Source organism: Canis lupus, chromosome 15 (assembly GCF_011100685.1).
Source record: "Canis lupus familiaris isolate Mischka breed German Shepherd chromosome 15, alternate assembly UU_Cfam_GSD_1.0, whole genome shotgun sequence".
In the NCBI taxonomy this organism is placed as follows: Eukaryota; Metazoa; Chordata; class Mammalia; order Carnivora; family Canidae; genus Canis; species Canis lupus.
Window position 1 is genome coordinate 42,875,628 of NC_049236.1, and position 19,890 is coordinate 42,895,517.

Here is a 19,890-nt window from a genome sequence, read left to right on the forward strand (position 1 = left end):
AAAAAACAGGTAAGTAAAAAGGGGGCCACATATTGGGGTTTTTGAATGAAGCCAGATCACTTTTATGGCTCAGTAGAACCCTAAATATTGCTATATAGTAACTGATATTCACACTGATAACTTGAATTATCAAAAAGTTTAAATGTATTCATTATAGTGTATATAAGAAGACAGAAACAGAGTTAGAAGTCTCCTATCTAAAATGTTTAATGTTAAAGAATATTGGTATGTGTATGTATTAAATAGTAATCTCTCTTTGGAAAACTCAGTCATACAGAATAGTTCATTTGCTTGAACTGAGATTTTATTTTTAGGAGTCATCAGATCTTTAATACCCATATTGACCTTGTTAAGAAAATTTGACAAAAATGTTAAGCTTGTTAGCTTTGGTGTTGTCTCCTTTGTTACATACATATTTACTTGAATATTAACTACCACTTCTAAAAATGTCGTGGTTTTTTTTGTTTGTTTTTGTTTTTTCTCAAAATATACCCTCTCATTCCCCTTCAGAACTGGTCTTTTGAGAATAGAGATTAAGTGAAGAAATTGTTCTCTTAAACTATTGTAAAATTTAAAGAATAGCCCTATACAAACTAAGAGTATAATTTTTTTTTTTTAATTTTTATTTATTTATGATAGTCACAGAGAGAGAGAGAGAGAGAGGCAGAGACACAGGCAGAGGGAGAAGCAGGCTCCATGCACCGGGAGCCTGATGTGGGATTCGATCCTGGGTCTCCAGGATCGCGCCCTGGGCCAAAGGCAGGCAGGCGCCAAACCGCTGCGCCACCCAGGGATCCCTTTTTTTTTTTTTTTTTTTTTAAGAGTATAATTTAAACTGTTTTATATTTTGGTAAATTTATTTTCAAAAGCATTTAAGTTGTAAATTATTTTCGTGGTTTTTTACATGTATTTCAATTTAATTGAACATTGCTTGCTACTGTAAGCTATTTTATTTCTTATAGGTCAGTGATAACAGTGCAAAAACTGAACACACAGCTCTGAAAGGAACTTCTGTGAAAAACAGACCAGATCTCAAAACATCAAGTGATTCTAATGCCACTTTGCATTCATCTTTGGCAGCTAATGCTTCTAATCATAATAGTTGTGTCGTGGATGTGCTAAGGAAAAATGAAGGTATAAGGATGGTGTTTTAAATAAAGCTAAAGCTTTTTATAATAATAGGGAATTTTAGTCTTTGGAAAAATAAATGTTACATGGTTTTGATCCATTTTCAAAATAATAATAAACCTACTGTATTGACCCTCGTTAGAATGATGTCAGGGTACTAAGGAACCACTTAACCTGAATAGAAACGCTTAGTTAATGAGCTATGGAATTCAGGCGAGGCAAGCTCTTGTATGACATTTGAAGTTGGCCAGTGTGTTCATTGTCCCTCTCCAATTACTGTATTTTCTTAGCACTTAGAACTATCTGAAATCATTGGGCAGGGATTTTCTTGTTCATCTTTATTTCCTTAGCACCCAGATCCATGTCTGGTTAATAGTAGCCACTTAGTAAATATTTGTTTCGCAAGTAACTGGATTATTCTCAGAAAGATAGTTCATTTATAAGAACTGTTGGTTACATTCATGGGACAGCTTGTAATTCAGTGAACCCTATGTTTAAAATGAGTTCATTTGAGTATCCTCATGCCATTTGAGATACATTAAGCATTATGCCTGATTTTAATATATGAAATTTATATAAAAATTTATATAAATTTTATAAATCTCATTGTGATAGATATATCTGTGACATAGAAACATGTGTTTGTATTCTTTTTTAAAGATTCTATTTATTTATTTATTTGACAGAGAGAGAGAGCACAAGCAGGGGGAATAACAGAGGGAGAAGGAGAAGCAGGCTCTCTGCTGAGCCAGGAGCCCGACACAAGGCTTGATCCCAGGACTCTGGGATCATGACCTGAGCTGAAGGCAGAAGCTCAACTGACTGAGCCACCCAGGCGCCCCTGATTGTATTTTTAATTTGATAAAATCTTGACAGCTGATATAAATCTAAATCCTCTTCAATGATGGAAACTTAACATGATGAATATTATTTCACGTGAATATTTTTCCTCATTTCATTATATGTAGAAAAGGAGAAGTGTTGTTTTCTTGATTTTCTGATAGAATCATTTGGTCAAAATTATAAAAGCCTGGTCCTAGGCCTCCACTTATCTTCCTTCTTCCCTCCCTTTCTTCCTTCAAACAGAGAGAGAGTATAAGCAACAGGAGTGGCAGGAACAGGGGAGAAGCAGACTTCCTGCTGAGTGGGGAGCCCAATACAGGGCTTGATCCCATGATCCCTAGATCGTGACTTGAGACGAAGGCAGATGCTTAACTGACTGAGCCACTCCACCTACTTCTTATATTGATTTTTTTATGTCTGTCTTATAAAGAAGTTTATACTCTTAAAAACAAAAGGAGCTTTGAGATTTCAGAATCTTAATGTACTCTAAATCCTAGGTTGGAAAGCAGTTTGGATAAAATTAGTACTAAGCAAATGTGAAAACTAGAGTGGTTGTACAGTGATAGTATCTGGCAGATCAAAGACATTCAAATATGTGAAAGAATGGCTACCCAATCTCAGGTTAACAGGAGATTGGACTTTTTCTCTGTAGTTTGAAAAGCTATATGTTTCCAAAGTAGGAGAGTGACATGAGTAGTTGTTTAGAAAGAAACTCTGGCCTCACTATCAGAAGAACTATAGTAGGAAATGATTGGGGGACCTGTTAAAGTGTTCTTTTAGGACTGTAAGAGACACAGAGACTAAAGCAGTGGGTAGGATGGAGAGGAGAGAATATATTATTTCTCAGGCTTTTAGAACCTAGCATCTCTTATTAGCCTTGGAAACTAGTTGGATGTGTGAAATAAAAATGAGTTGACCATGACTCCCAGTTTTGGGGTTGGAAGTCCAGTGGATGACGGTACTCTTTATCAAGATGAAATGTAAGAGCAAGAACAGACGTGGGGGAAAGGTAAGTTCAACTTTGAACTTAGTGTTTTTGAGGCACTTGAAGAACATATTGGTAAAGATTTCTAATAGGCAGTTGGATACTTAGGTGTAGACTCTAGGTAGTTTTGGCTGGAAGTACAACTTAGAAGTTAAAGGCACCTGGGTGGCTCAGTGGTTGAGAGTCTGCCTTTGGCTCAGGGTATGATCCTGGAGTCCTGGGATCGAGTCCTGGATTGGGTTCCTTGCAGGGAGCCAGCTTCTCCCTCTGCCTACGTCTCTGTTTCTCTCTGTGTCTCTCATGAGTAAATAAATAAAATCTTAAAAAAAAAAAAAAGTTAAGAGTATCTAAAATATAAGCTCCACAAGAGCAGGGACCTTGTCTGACTTGTTCACTGTGAGATTCCTAGTGCCTGGCACAATGCCCAGGACATATGTATTTGAGAGATGTATGATTTGTGAATGGTAGTTAAAGCAAAGGAAAATGTGTCAATGAAGATAAGAGAGGGCTTGGGAATACCTGCATTTAAAGAGTCATTTGAAGAGAAGAAACCAGCCAAAGAGATTGAAAAGGGGTTGCTAGGAGGTCAGGAAAAGAACCAGAGATTGGTGTCCTGTTTCTTACAGGCATCACAGATTGTGACTATATATTTATTGTGTTTGCATGTCTGTCTCTACCACATCATTATAAGTTGATGAGGTATTAACCATGCCGGCTTTGTTTCAGCATTGTAGAGACAAGTACAGTATCTGTAAATAGTAAATCTTCAGTATTGTGGAATGAGTAATTATAAGTCATAGAAAGAAACAGCTTCAAAAAGGAGTATGTGGTCAGCATTGTTTACATTGCAAAAAAGGTCAAGTAAATAGAAATCAAAAGGCATCCCCTAGAAACCATTGACATTTGCCAGAGCCGTTTCATTAACCTAGTGGGTTAGAGACCAAGTTTGAGGAGGCCAAGGAAGTAGAGACTGCTCTGAAGGGAATCAGCGAGGGGCAAAGGTAATGGGAGATTTGTGGAGTCAAAGAAGTTGCGTGTTTGTTTGCTTGAGAGACTTGATAATGTTTATGGATTGAGGGCCAAAAACTACTAATGAAAAAGAATCTGGAAACCCTGAGAGAGAGGACTGATTGATGAAAGAGGGTCCCAAAATATGGGGAAGAAATGAGACCAAGAGCACAGGAGGATAGATTATCCTTTCTCAACAGAGAGGTCAGTTCATCCTCTGAGATGGAAGAAAAGACAGAAAGGTTGGGCATAATCACAGACATGTGACTTCTATATTTTTCCCTAAAATGGTAAGTAAAACATTTGATCTACGATTTAGGGAAAGTCCGAGAGCAATGATTCAGTGTTTAGAGTGGACAAAAGAGCTGAGAAATTGGACATCTGTTATCTATGTAGTAGTGCACTTTATTTTTCTAAACATTTTATGGCTGGTGGTTAATTCATGCGAATGACATTAGTGGTACTCATGTTTATAATTTTAAAATTGAAAATACGAAGAATTGTATGACAAGAACCATAAGATGGCACATTTATTGCAGGCATTATGTTAATAATTGATCTCTTCACTTTAATTTTAGGTCCTCATACTTCAGCATATATAGGTGTTCTAAGTAGTTGCCTGGACTTAAGAACAGTAGTCCCTGAAACTTCTGTATCCAGTTCTGTTTCCAGCGCACAAACTATGGTAACCCAGCAGACCATTAAAACTGAATCATCCAGTACAAATGGGGCAGTTGTTAAAGATGAAACTTCACTAACAACATTCAGTACCAAATCTGAAGGTTTGAAATGTATTTCGCATACTGTATTTTGAACCATTTTTGTATATAAATTCATCAGGCTTATTTGTTTGGATGGGGATTGCATTTCATCTTGGATTGAATTATATATAAACAGATAAAACACTTAATTAAAATTATTCTGTAATATACTCTGCCACCTTCCACAAAATATTTAAATCAGCACACACTGAAATACATTCAGAATGTATTCTCCTACCATGAATATATTCAGCAAATTTTTTTCCCCATAGAAAAGATTCATTCTTTAGACTATGGAGTAACAATTCTCCCAGCTTGATTTCTGTTTTTGTAAATTCTCATTTCATTCTTTTGAGTAGGACTTGTGTTTCATCTTTGGTAAACGTTCTCTGCAGTTCTAGCTAGTCATCAAACCCTTGAGAAATGAACTTTGTAGATTAGTTCGAGTTAGAGGGTTCATATCTAATTATTGTGCCTTTCTCCTTCTGGCTATTTTTTGTATGTTTATAAATTATATTTTAATGTGTCTGTTTGGTAAGTGATTACATAAGTCTTACATGATGAATTGTTTGGTTTTTAGTTGATGAAACATGTGCGCTGCCTGCAACTAAGATCAGCCGTGTAGAAGCACATGCTACAGCGATGCCATTTTCTGTAAGTATATGACCTGAAGATCATATGTGTTTACAGGTGGAATTCTGAGCAACTTCAGCATGAATTCATGAAAAGATTCTTTGGTGTCCTCTAGTAATGACTTGCCAGAGATTGAGAAATGAAGGCTTGAATAGGGAAATGTTTACAATATAATGTTAAGTGAAAAAAGGTGCATAAAAAATTATACACATACACACATATATATACACTGTGGTCCCAATTTTATTAAAAAATACACGTGATACATTCTCTTTTTTTTTTTTAAGATTTTATTTATTCATGAGAGACAGAGAGAGAGAGGCAGAGACACAGGCAGAGGGAGAAGCAGGCTCCCTGCAGAAAGCCCGATGTGGGACTCAATCCCAGGACCCCAGGATCACGTCCTGAGCCCAAGGCAGACGCTCAACCACTGAGCCACCCGGGCGTCCCGATACATACATTCTCACTCTCATGTGAGTCCACACATAATTCACACTACAATACCAGATAACTCTCTGCAGGCTGTGTGGCCACAGATAAGTTTTACTTTCCTCTCTAGACCTTCAGTATTTTTGTATAGTTAAATGCGCTCTTTCATAATCAGAAACACATGTCTGTGTGTGTGTGTGTACATATATATGTATATACACAAATTACGTTAATGAGTAAAAGGACACGTTACAGAATATAAAACTCTAATGACCCTATTGCTAGCTATTTATTAGGAGAACAGTAGAATATTGCAGTATGGGGTTAGATATACCTACAGGGTAGCCCAATAATCTCTGACTTCGGGTTGTTTTATGAAAGGCCAAAATTGGTCTGCATGGCACCAAATTTAAAATGCTCGGTATATACCTCACAAATATACCACAATTGTTATAGTGAGGTAAATATAAGGGTCATACATATGTGTATATATACTTTTTAATTTATTTTAAAATTATCAGTCATTTCAACTTTATTGCTATGAGTAAGAGTTTTTATTTGACTTAATACTTACCTCTTAGAGACACCTAACTCTGGAAAATGAACAAGGGGTAGTGGAAAGAGAGGTGGGTGGGGGGTTGGGGTGACTTGGTGATGGGCAGTGAGGGGGGCACCTGGTGGGATGAGCACTGGGTGTTATGCTATATGTTGGCAAATTGAACTCCAATAAAAAAGTTAAAGAAATAAATAGTAAAAAAATTTACCTCTTAGAATCTTCAGGAATTGTCTGTAGTTTTAATTTTCTTTCAATCATTATTTTATGGATTTTGATCATATATTTACCTTCTTCAGCATTCATCTTTCCAGAATGTTAAGTCCTAGTGTTCTTAGACTCTCCTCAGGGAGGAATTATTAAAGGGAACTTTTTTCTCCTAAATCTATTTTGCAACACATCAGCCAGAATGGTATTTGTTATTTCAGTTGGAGCCAGTTGTTTTATAAAAATTGTTGAAGAGAGTTTTTACAACTTTAAAAATGAAAAGTTTAAAGATATTCCTTTAAAAAAAAAAAACCTTAAAAGACTTTTCTAGTTAGCCCACTTTGTCATGTGTGATAGCTTAAATAACAAATAATGTGAATTATAAGCATGTACCTCTGCTATTATATATTTAAGACAGAAATAAATAACTGAAGTGCACATTTGTTTTGAGCTTCTGGAAACAGTGTCTCATTTATAAAGAAGATGGCTTAAAAAGGTTAGTTCCAGGGATAAGTATTTACTTATCACTAAAAGTAGCTTAAGGTAGAGGAAGTTTATTTGTTTTAAAGCAAGGTAAAAAATGTAAAACTGTTTAATCTGCTCCTCTTTAGTATATACTAAAGTATATTCAAATTGCATTTTAGTTTTGAACATTTTTTCTCCTTTTAGGTTTGGAGAATCCCAGGTATTTCAAGTGCAAAGATCACTGAATTTCTGCTAGTTGTTTTTGAATCTAGAAATAAGCCAGCTTGGAATGAATTTTTCCTTATTTGCTCCTTCTGGAGCAAGGTATAATGTCACACTAAAGGGATTACATTTTCTGAGAGAGTCTCTGAAATGACAATGTTCTATAAAACAGCTGGCATTTTAACATATCACTGATTGGAAAGCATGCTAACTCCAGCTAGGTTGATAGTACAGAGCTACTGACTTGGAGAATGCCTGTCACTCCCTGTGTTTGAATTGGCATCCCTGTTTCACTGTCAGTTGACCTAATCTGTTAAGAGTTTATTTACTTATGAGCTATTAATGTTGTGGTGTTTACCCATATACCTACTTGTAAATCACTGCATGGATTTATTAAATCTTGAAGTGTCTTATATGCACAATAAGAGTCCTGACAAATTTTTCTTTCTCTGAAATTAGAAGGAGACTCCTTCAAATCCAGTGGCCACAATGAAAGCAGGAGAACGACAGTGGTGTGATGTAGGAATTTTTAAAAATAATACAGCTTTGGTGAGCCAGTTTTATTTGCTGCCAAAAGGAAAGCAAAGCATCTCAAAGGTAGCTATTGATATATTTCCCACGCTGTGGGTTATAAGTTTCACGAATTAGATCTTTTTTTATAACCCTGATTCAAATCGCTTGAATGCATGAAATTGGGATCTGTTTACAATCTATAATTGAGAATTTTATATGCCTCATTATCTTGTATTCCTTTTTAAGGCACTTCTTATGCATATCATAAGCAGGTCACTTAAAAAACCTTATACAATCACTGGGCTGGATTCTGAGTCATAAATTATATGGTCTAGCCAGTATAGATAAGGATTTTCAAAAATATCTCTAATTTTGTAACCTGGTGTGTTTAGAGGATGGGGCATTTTTTTTCTTACTAAGAAATTTTTTTAAAAAAACGATTTATTTTAGAGAGAGAAAGAGCATGTGTGCAAGTGTGCACATCAGGGGAAGAGCAGAGGGAGAGAAGCGGACTCCCCACTGAACGTGGAGCCTCTATCTGAAGACCCTGAGATCTGATGTTATGACCTGAGTAGAAATCAAGAGTTGGACGCTTAACCATAAACTGAGCTACCCAGGCATCCCTTTACTGAGAATTTTTTAAAAAATGTAAAAGCCCTTGTATGTTATTGAATACAATCTAATTTCTCTTAATTCTGAAACCCCTTAAAGAAGAACTCACATATATAAAAGAGACATTAACCCTTAGAATTATGAAAGAGGTGACAGCTCCAAAGCACTTTGAACTAATTTCTTTTTGGCATCGGGTATTTCAGAGAGTGAATTGCTTAGACCTGGACAAATGAAGAACTTACCATTTGTCGTTACATTTTAGTTTCTCCAGTATTACTTTTGATATCTTTTTCATACAGAATTCTTCCAATTCTTGACAAAAATAGAAATCCTGGTAAATAATTCATTAGTATTATACCTAATGAAATTTCTGGCTGTAGTTTAATTTCACATATAAGGAAATAACATATCTAAGGACTAATAACTACCTGTTTTTCCCCAAAAGAAAAACAGAGCATTAAATTTAAAACCAGTAAACTTTGGTTTGAATTATTAGTTCCTGTGCTCAACAATGTGACTTTGGACAAGTCACCTATTTAACCTCTCTGAGACTCAGTTACCTCATCTATAAAATAAAAATGATATAGCTCCCTTAAAAATGGGAATGATGCATTAGCACTACCAGTCTCATGGTGGTACAGTGAGAGTTAGGGAGAACATGTAAACATTGTTTGAAAGTTGTGAATGTTATGAACTTCCTACCCACAGTATGCAGTCCAGTAATTTAACATTTATTCGGCATTTACTGAATATTAATTTTTAAAATGCTGTGTACTACATGCTAGTCACTTTTCTGTCATTGTTCCCGGTTAGACTATTTGAGAGTAATTCTTCTGAGATCTGTACTCTAATTAAGTTTACATGGATAGTTGTTACTTTGTTTATAGTGGTTGTCAGTGTTTTTCTACCTTCATATTCCTCATGTGCAGAATACGCTTACATTTCTCTTTATAATCAGTGGTTTTTAACTGGAAAGAGCACTTTTTCCTCTGGGTAAGAATCACCAGTTTATGGGCTTAGTTGCTTTTGGATTGGAAGGATTATTCCATGTGTAAAAAATGGATATAAAAGTGATTTAGAACCTTAAAACAAAATTCATTCTTTTAAAGTTTTCTTGTTTAATGAAAAAATGATTAATTGCACCTTTTGACTTTTGCATATATTACATTTTAGATAGGAAATGCAGACGTACCTGACTACAGTTTACTTAAGAAACAAGACCTTGTTCCAGGCACAGGATACAGATTCAGGGTTGCTGCCATCAATGGTTGTGGAATAGGCCCTTTCAGCAAAATCAGTGAATTTAAAACTTGTATTCCCGGTTTTCCTGGAGCTCCTTCTGCAGTCAGAATTTCAAAGGTGAGATGTCAGGTCAAGGCATGGTGATTTAATTATTGATATTTTGTACATGAAGTGAAACTGTCAGTTTAGAGATTCTTGTTAATATCTGATGAGAGATATCTCTAAAAGGGATGGATTAATGTACACCTGAAACAAATGTAATATGTGTCAACAGTACTTCAATTTTTAAAAAAAAGTTAAGTCTTAAAAAAATAAATAAATGGCATGGAATTAAAAGTTTAAAAAGGGCAGCCCTGGTGGCTCAATGGTTTAGCGCTGCCTTCGGCCCGGGGCGTGATCCTGGAGTTCCGGGATCCAGTCCCACATCAGGCTCCCTGCATGGGGCCTGCTTCTCCCTCTGCCTGTGTCTCTGCCTCTCTATCTCTGTGTCTCTCATGAATAAATAAATAAAATATTTTAAAAAAATAAAGGTTTAAAAAATGTTTGGTAATCATTCGTAATTTTAAGGACCAAATTTCAAGCAGAATTACAGCATCCAAATTATAGAAAGTTAGGGAAATATACTTCATATTAACTTTGTTCTTGTTGTATGGAACCAAAGAGTTTGTGCTGGAGAATTTTAATAGAACACATGAAATTGAATTATATTTTATCCTAAGGTCCTGCCCCTCTTTAGAGAAGAAAAGATCTGCTTTCAGGTAAGAAAAGTCCCTTTCTTAGGATGGTACAGGCAGACATTTAAGCTTAGTTATGATATTGAAATGTGAGCATGAATTTAAACATTGTAGGTCCAATTGAGGTAGGTTTTTAAAAATCATTAATAAAAGTTCTAGTACCTAATGAAGTTACTGTAGCAGAAAACAGTATTTTGTGTTCTAAACTCAACATTATACGTGATATTAGAGAAAATTTCAGAACTTTTACCTCGTTTTGTTTTGTTTTTCTCCTCTCTTCAAGAATGTTGAAGGTATCCATCTCTCCTGGGAACCTCCGACTTCCCCTTCTGGAAATATTTTGGAATATTCAGCCTACTTGGCTATCCGCACAGCACAAATACAAGATAATCCAAGTCAGCTGGTGTTTATGAGGATTTATTGTGGTCTTAAGACATCATGTATAGTAACTGCCGGGCAACTTGCAAATGCACATATCGATTATACATCCAGGCCTGCCATTGTGTTCAGGATATCAGCAAAGAATGAAAAGGGATATGGACCAGCTACGCAAGTTCGATGGCTTCAAGGTAACAATAAAAAAGCACCTTTAAATTGAATTTTTTTTTTTTTTACTGAAGCTATTGTGATGATTATTTATTAGTAACTGGTTATGAAGATTTGTCATTTAAAAGAGTATTCTCTGTATTTCTAGCACTTATGAGTTTGAGTTTGTAAGTTGTTCTTAAAATGTATTTGCTCAATTTTAGATTCAAATAAACGTAGAAAAGAAGCAAAGACTCTCTGAAAATCAGTATATGGATTCGTCCTTACAGTTATATAATTGCTTTTCTATAAAAGAAAATAGTAAAATTAAGATAAAAGCTAGAAGGCTTTATTACCCCAATATCTTTTCTAAAGGCCATGTAACTCAGTCATCCTAGAGTTATTGAGATGATTCTAGTAACTGGCTGTTGTACACTGTGCTGTCTTAAATAGTAGTAGATGTTCTCTCCATTGTAAAAGGCCCCGTCTTTGAGTACTCCCTCTAACTTTATTATTCTAGATAAGCAGCAGTCCTCTTAACAATGTCTTCTACTGAATAATATTTGTGATACTAATTTTAATAAGCCTCTATTTGATTCATTTCTTTGTCTATAGTTAGCACAGAGCTTAAGAAATTACAAAAGAAAGAAAGAGGTGAGTTTAGAAACTCTGGTTTTGAATTTTTATTATTGTCCAAGAATCAGAGCAAAATACAAAAAGAATAATGGGTTTTCTTGATTTATACCTGATATATTGGAATATATTTTTTGGCCAAAGCACTTAACTTACCTGGTTCTCGATTTCCTCATTAATAGAAGAGAGAGTTAAAAGAATTTACACTTAAGGTTTCTTTCAGCACTAAAACTCTCTATTTTCATCAGAAGCAAAGTGTATCTGTGAACATTTTAACATCTGTCTTAATGGCTCTAACTTTGCTTTTGCTGAAATTAATAAAATGTTCGAAATTTAAAATTTGAAATTGAAGTATTTATGTCCTTCTTATTGCAGAAAGAAACAAGCACCTTAACAGGACACAAATTTTGAAATAGTGTTTTAAACATTTGTAAGATTTTTGTAAATGCTCTAAATGTTTTATTTTTGCATTGTTTTTACCTCAAAATTGTATAAACTTTTTTACAGCTGAAATATAAGCATTAGACAGCTCACTCAGGTCCCATTGCAACCTTAAAGATATAGATAGGCATTATGAATCCTCTGCCACGGGTAGCTTGTTTTGAACCTTTTCGGAATGTCACGGTTCCACTGCCTGTTCAGATCTGGATTGGAAATACAGAGCAATAACTTCACATAAAGTATTTCACACTAGGAGCTGCAATAACTGCACAGGCCCAGGCCTATCTCTTTTATATCATGTAACCTTATGCCAGTTTAAGTTGACTGAGTAGCTGTGTCCTCGAGCTTCACATAGAATACTCCCAGCCAAGATGGATTTAATTGTGCAGAATTGATATATATGTATGTTCCAGTTACTAATTTAAAGTGTATAGAATATTTTAATATATAATTTTTGTAAAGAACTGGGATTTTTATACTACAGTATTTGTAATTAATGTGTCTCACTAATTAAGTTTCTCTTGAAGAAAATATGCAAACTGTTAGACACATGATGAGTGATTTCCAAACTCTAAAGGTAAAATAAATGCACTACTATGGTGTTGTTAGAATACCTTTTTTGTGGCTGTATGAATCTTTAATCTTTAAATGTGTATTTTTTAAACAATGTTTACAAGGAGCTTCTCTGGTTTGTTATGTCAGCATCTCCCTTGGTGAGAGCTTCATTCTGCATTTGTTAAATTCATATGCTTTGCTTTTAGCATATGCTTGCTTTTTGCACTAGTAGAATTTTAACTTACCTCATTATTATGTTTGTAATCATTTGTATAGCTTCCATAATATGTCTGATATAGGCTAAACAAATACTTAACCAAAGTTAAAATAAATGGTAAGCAATTTTGCACATATTAAATGCTAGGATTTTTTTGTATATGTGTGTGTTTAGTTATAAAAAGAGTAAGAATGGAAAAAAAGAGTAAGAATGGAAAGGGATAGTATATGTTTCAAGTCCAATTATTTTAATGATCTGTTGGCTTTATTAGAAAAAGGTCTCACTTTTAACTCCTTATTCTCTGCATTAATTAACAATTTGCATCTTGAAGCACTTCTCTCAATGACAAGGACGAAGTTGACTTTAAGCAAAGAATAGAATATTTGTTTGAGTGTGCACATTTATACCTATTTAGTATCTGGTTTAGTTTACTTTGCTTACATGCCTCAACTGTGCTGTGAACCTGTGGTTCTAACATACAGCCAATTTTCTAGTGAGAAAGGCAGTCTTTCTGTACCAAGGGATTTGTGAAAATAACAAATGTTTTTTACTTTGAGAACTAGCCCAGATTCTGTCACAATTTTTTGGCATTTGTACATGAAGCACTGGTCACATTTATTGGTGACTGAAAAATGCCATTGAGAAATCTCTGTGGCCGGACATTCATAGTTAATAACAGAGCTTTGAGCTGCATGTTCATGAATAAAATGGACTAGCATAAATAATAAGAGAAGTACATTTGGCTTCCTATGATTGGCACATTTTCTAAGTGAGGCTACCTGAGTAGCAGTGGGCTAGATCATGCAGATATCTTTCTTAAGAGGATTTATGCTGAGTTAAAGGACTTTCTCTACTCCTCCCTGCTGGATAAGCAATTCAGATGTACAAGCCTTTGTGCCACAGTCCTCTCCCTGGGCTCTAAAACTTTGGTTCACATAGGTAGTAAATAGATTTTGATGTTGCATGCTCTTAGAATTACGTTTTCTAAAGAATTGTATTGGCTTCATTTTAGTTTAGTAAACTGTTTTGGTAATTTAACTAGAAGTAGAGTATTATAAACTCACTTTTATCTGCATTAAAAAAAAAAAAAACAGAAATAATCTGATTGCATGTATGAGGCCCCCTTGCCCTGTAACCCATTTATATAAATACAATCATCTATAAGAGGGTAACACCGTTGATCCATTATTTCAAAGACTTGTAGCGTCACAAAGATTTGTTCTGCTTAGAGATATGGTCTACTATAACTGAAGGTATTTTTATTTTGAAAAATTGCAGCACTTGTAGCATAAAAATCATTTGTAACATTGGCTATGAAGAGATAATTAGTATTTAAAGTTACTGTAGTAATATGACCATGAATGAAATAGGTTGCAAAATAGACTTGGTCTCTGACTGCTTAAGGTATAACTGACAGTTAAGTTTTCCAAGACTGATTTTAGACAGTTTTATGTATCATGTACCAATGATGTGTAAAATAAAGCACCTTTCCTATTATAACCAATTACAGGTGTTATTATTTTGAGCTATATGAGAGAAAAATTAGTGATGGCAGAGTAAATCTGTAGAAATGTTGATTTTATGTTGTTCACTTAAAATAACATAGGCAGTCTCGTAAAAAATAGACTGTGTCCCAAAACTTGTTTTCACGTCAGTGGATTGTGTTTGGAGTCATATTCTCATAGAAATGTAAGCCAATATATTCCTAACCCTTATTGTGGCTGAGTTAGTAAATGAAAAGGCACATGGCTCCAGGAAACCGATCTGAACTGTTGTCACCTCTTTTTTGTTCTCTATTCACTCTTAATCTTTGGTCTTTATGCTTACCCATTTTAATTTACAGCAGTGAGATTTCTGTCCTGCTTCTCCATCAAAATGGCTCTAGCAAATGTCAGGGATAACTTCTCATTTCCCAAATCCAGTGATTACTCTTATCTGTCATAACTTAACCACTCCCTGGACACTTGGACATTTTCTTGGTTTCTGTGATACCGCTTGCTCTCTCTTTCTGTACCTTCTCCTGTCTGTGGTCCCCTTTTCCACTTGCACCTGCCTCCATTTTTTCAAGAGTCCTGTCCTTTTTCAAGATTTCACTATGAAGCCTTTCCTGACATCCTCCAAATCCAGGTAGATTTGACCACTTCTTGTGCTCCCACTACCCTTTGTCAAGCCTTCTGTCATAGCAGCCTAAAAAACATTGTATCTGTACTTGTTATTGCTTTCTCCCTCTCCCAGAATGGTAGGTCTTTGAGGCAGAGACTGGGTCTTCATATTTCTTACATATCAGCCATTTTAGCTGATACTTAAATAAGTTAACACATGATTAAAGGGAATTGTCACCTTTACATCTCTACATATTCTCCCTCTCTCTCAAATCGGGGTCAAAATGGGAGGGAGGCTCTGATAGGGAAAGAGATTTTTGCAGACTTAGTAAGCCTCTGGAGGAAATACTAACTCCAACTTTGTCTTATCCTACCCTGCTCTTACTTAGGTTCCTAAGAGAAGTTCTGGGATAAATAAATGATGTGTCACATTGTGCCTGGCTAAAAGAGATGTAATATAGGTATGTATAGATCTCAGGCAAAAGTGTTTTATCTAAAAAGATCTGAGCATTTAGTGAGATTGGTGCGTGTTGCTGGGATTATGATTTTTAACATTGGATGATCCAGAAAATGAGTTAAATATATTTCCAAATTATTTCCTTGTAGCAAAGCCATGGGCAATTGTCTAACATTAGAAAAAATCACGTACCTACTTAATATTTAAGCATGGGGATTGCTGCAAGACATGGGACACCAGCATTAGTACGTATCAAGTCAGAACACTATTGTCACCTCTGAGCTTATAGAACAAAGGATTCTTACCCTACTAGAAAACAACATGACACTGGCATAACTTCCTTACACATTTCCCAGTTACAGTTGGGAGTCCCTGTAGCATTTCTGTAACTCAGAAAGACTTTTTTTTTTTTTTAAATCATGCCTGGAAAAACATGAACTATCACATTCTGGGGAGAAAAAAATTCTATGAACTGAATGAAAAAAAGAAAAGGCTGTAAAATCCAAGGATACCAGCCTCCTTCAGGATAGATTCCTGTATCTCATTAGTGTCTCTTTGCTTCTTTCCTGTCCTCTGAGGAACTAAAATTTTAAAAATGTCCACTTGTGAGATTGTTAATTTCAGCAAGGTCATCTGAAACTGTGTGAGGTTCTTTTGTGTATTTAGTATCTTGAATGAATTGAATTGAGCAGCCTGGAACTTAAAGGTCATCATATTCGTAGTCTGATGACCACTGCTGCCATGAACCTCACATCCACATCTTGAGAATACAGGGTTATAAGGCATTTGGCCTTAAATTGAAAGCAGGGTAGGAGGTTATAGGTATGAGAGATGGAAGCAATGGAAGGATTCGTTACTTCCTAATTAGATTTCTCTGCTTCAACCAAAAGTCAGAGTATTTAGAGATATCAGAGTGTTTACCCCTGAAGATAAAAGTGTAAAAAGTATGAGTTGATGGCATATCAGATATGAAAGCAATTGCAGAGAAGGAAATGGCCCCCTTTCTACCCACTCCCCCTTTTTGGTCTCCTTACCACTCAGAGACAAGAAAGCTAAAGGAGGGATCCCTGGGTGGCTCAGCGGTTTAGCGCCTGCCTTTGGCCCAGGGCGTGATCCTGGAGACCCAGGATCGAATCCCACGTCAGGCTCCCTGCATGGAGCCTGCTTCTCCCTCTCCCTCTGCCTGTGTCTCTGCCGCTTGCTCTCTCTCTCTGTCTCTCATGAATGAATAAATAAATAAAAATCTTTAAAAAAAAAAAAAAAGCTAAAGGATCCATTGTTCCTCGGTGTGAGCAGTGAGGAAAGCAAAGGAGAACCTGCTGTGTCTGAGCATATACAGGTTAAAAGTAAAAGGTAGGAGCTGGTGTTTGTTCTTTTTTTTTTTTTAATTTTTTTATTATTTATTTATGATAGTCATACAGAGAGAGAGAGAGAGGCAGAGACACAGGCAGAGGGAGAAGCAGGCTCCATGCACCGGGAGCCTGATGTGGGATTCGATCCCGGGTCTCCAGGATCACGCCCTGGGCCAAAGGCAGGTGCCAAACCGCTGCGCCACCCAGGGATCCCTGTTTGTTCTTGAACATGGAATAATTCTGTCCACTAGTATAAATCATGGTCTAGTAAATGTCCAGCTCTGATCTAAAGGATTATTCATTCCTTGTATCTGAGAAGATAGAGTGGAAATTCCTTAAGAACTTGAGAAAGGTGCCCTCCTAATTTCTCAGTTTCTTACTGCAGAGGGAGGAAAAAGCTGCAGGTCCAATACTGGCCTTCCAGAATAATAAAAGTGCAGATGTCCCACGTATAGTGCAGCATAGCATGTGAGACAGTGGGCAGCGTCCTGAAGGTCTGACTTTGTGACCCTGAGCGCTCCCACTGCCTCTGGGGGTCCAAGATGGTGGAGTAGCAGCACCCTAACTCACTGTGTCCTGTGTTTACAAAGGTGTCTTGCCACCAGTTGCAGTATAGCACCCCTGGTGGCCTTGTCCCTTCCAGTTTAAAGATGGGTGAGATTTTAGGTCTTGTAGCAGCTGCCTCTGGGACTTTAAAAATAGCTACAGCAATGTCTGGAACTTTCTGATGAGTTGGCACACCTGTGTTAGATTAGACCCAGCTGGGGAGTTGGGACCTGGAGAATACTTTGTGACTTCCCCATTTCCTGGGAATGGGTTGCAGGCCTTTTGTTGCCAGGCCTAGTCGACCTCTTGAAAACAACTGCCTCACCCAAGAATAACTGTAGCTTGCCCTGTTTGGGTAAAGGGGCTGGATCAAATGTTTCAAGATCTTTTGTTTTCTTTTTTCTTCTTTTCAAATTTTGAAATTGTATACCAAATTAATAATTATTTTCCTGAATCAGGAAAAATTGCACCTTAACTGTGTCTTATTTAATCTGCACGATGGCATTGCTAGCAATGAGCCTGGCAAAGACATGATTGCAAAATTGTTCTGACATTTGTGTGACAAACCTAACACCTGTTATTGATCAATGTGGAGAAACAATAACTACCATGCACTTTCTGTATTTTTGGATTACTTTGTATGTAAGCACACTATTAGGAGAATGTGCCAAAGGGAATCTGTATTATTGAAAGTCAACAGAATTCAGTAAAGAGGCAGGATCTTTGTCCATTATTTTGGAATTTGCATCACCTGTCTTTTTTCTCTGCTTTATACAAATGATTATATCCAGTGAACAAAGTAACCAGTTAACCAGAATCAGACTAGTGACTGATTCAACTTGGCAGAGCAGTCCTGTAATGCTGCCATCTTGTGGGATCCTGACCTTTGGGAGCCTAGTTAACTTCTGTGAGGAATAGCCCATACTCGTTCCTCTTTTCCTATTATCGGCTACTTCTCCCCATCAGTTGAAATAATTAGCTGATAGTCAGTACACAGCAGTGACTAAAATATGGGGAGATATTCCCTTTGTTGATGAAATTATGTGGTAAATAATCGTATCTTTTTTCTTTTAAAATATTTCTTGCAAAAAAAAAATATTTCTTGCAAAATAAAGACATGTGTTCAACTTTCAGCATAAGAACTAGAACATTCTCAGATACCCAGAATCCTCCCATTTGTCCTTCCCCATACATCACACAAGGCAAACATTTTTCTGGATTTTTTTGTTAATAATTCCCATGTTTTTATTTATGGCTCTACCATCTCTATATGTATCCCTAATAGTATATTGTTTAGACTTACCCGATTTTGAACTTTCATGTAAATGCTTTCATGCTGCATTATATCATTCCGTGACTTTTTTGACATTGTTTTTGAGATTCCTATCCCTGTTTATGCATGTAACTGTATTTCATTTGTTTTCACTGTTGTATAGCATTCCATTGTATGCTAAATCACGGTTTGTTTATCTGTTCTTCTGTTTGTGGAGTTTGGGATGGTTTTCCATTTTGGGCTATCAAACAATGCTGCTCTGAACATTCTGCCAATTATAGTGTAAGCTCCGTGAGGGTGAGGATTTTGTCTATTTTGTCTGATCTTGTCTGTTGAGACATTCACAATATCTGGAACAATGCAGAGCACATGGTAGATGCTCAAAAAATATTTGAGGAATGAATGAGTTCTTGTATATGTCTCCTGGTGCACATGTACAAGATTTGCTCCAGGGCACTTGTTTTCAAAGTGTGGTTGAGGTACCCTTAGGTTCCCTGAGACCCTTCCAGGGGGTTTGTGAGGACAAAATTATTTTCATGAAAATACTCAAACATTATTTGTCCTTTTCACTCTCATTTTTCATGAGTTTAAATATTTTCCAGATATGATGACATCTTTACTCTGAGAACTAATCAAGTGCATTCTTGTGTATAACTGTGTTTTGAAAATGCCTCTGGGGAGATTCCTGGGTAGCTCAACATTTTGGTGCCTGCCTTTGGCCCAGGGCGAGTCCCAGGATCGAGTCCCACATTGGGCTGGGCTCCCTGCATGGAGCCTGCTTCTCCCTCTGCCTGTGTCTCTGCCTCTCTCTCTCTCTCTCACTGTGTCTCTCATGAATAAATAAAATCTTTAAAAAAAAAAAGAAAAGAAAATGCCTCGGTTTTAGTTTCTAATATGGTAAAAACTGATAAATATAATAACCCATGGGAAAAACAGCTCTTTGAAGTCCTCAGTACTTTTTAAGGATATAAGGAAACCTCCTTGCCTGAGACCAAGCATTTGAGAACCACTGCTCTAAGAAGCAGATTTTACTTGGTCATGCTAAACTGTTTCTTAAAGCATTTGTACCAGTTGGTATTCCCTTGGCAATGGTTGAGCTCCATTGCCCCATATCTTAGCAAACACTTGGTCTTGACTCTCTTTTATATTTGCCAATTGGGTGGTGATTACATTGTGTCTTACTGTGGGTTTAATTTGCATTTCCCTGATTACTAATGAAATCGAGTGGGGTTTTTTTTCATATATGAATGTGTTTTCTCTTATGTGAAATATTTATTCATATCTCTTCCCCATTTTTCTATTAGGTGTGTGTCTTTTTTTCATTGATTCATATGATTTCTTTACACATTCTGGATACCAGCCAGTTCTTTGTCATGTATATATCTTATCCCAGTTTATGTATTACCTTTTGTGATTATATCAAATCTGTTGATCAGCCTGGAGAAAATTGGTAT

General features: G+C 36.2%; 1 protein-coding gene across 2 annotated transcripts in view; it reads left to right on the forward strand.

The window, feature by feature from the left end:
• Positions 1-16,365, forward strand: part of HCFC2 (host cell factor C2) — a 38,277-nt gene extending 21,912 nt beyond the window's left edge. The window contains exons 10-16 of one of the 2 annotated variants that reach the window (XM_038558879.1): positions 963-1,134; positions 4,543-4,746; positions 5,306-5,379; positions 7,694-7,831; positions 9,533-9,718; positions 10,619-10,904; positions 15,198-16,365. In XM_038558879.1, the coding sequence (XP_038414807.1) occupies positions 963-1,134; positions 4,543-4,746; positions 5,306-5,379; positions 7,694-7,831; positions 9,533-9,718; positions 10,619-10,904; positions 15,198-15,205 (1,068 nt within the window). In that variant the 3' untranslated portion in view covers positions 15,206-16,365. Of the gene's footprint in view, positions 1-962; positions 1,135-4,542; positions 4,747-5,305; positions 5,380-7,693; positions 7,832-9,532; positions 9,719-10,618; positions 14,211-15,197 lie in introns of those variants that run through there. The other variant, XM_038558878.1, reaches the window with a different exon arrangement.
• The last annotated feature ends 3,525 nt before the right edge of the window (positions 16,366-19,890 follow it).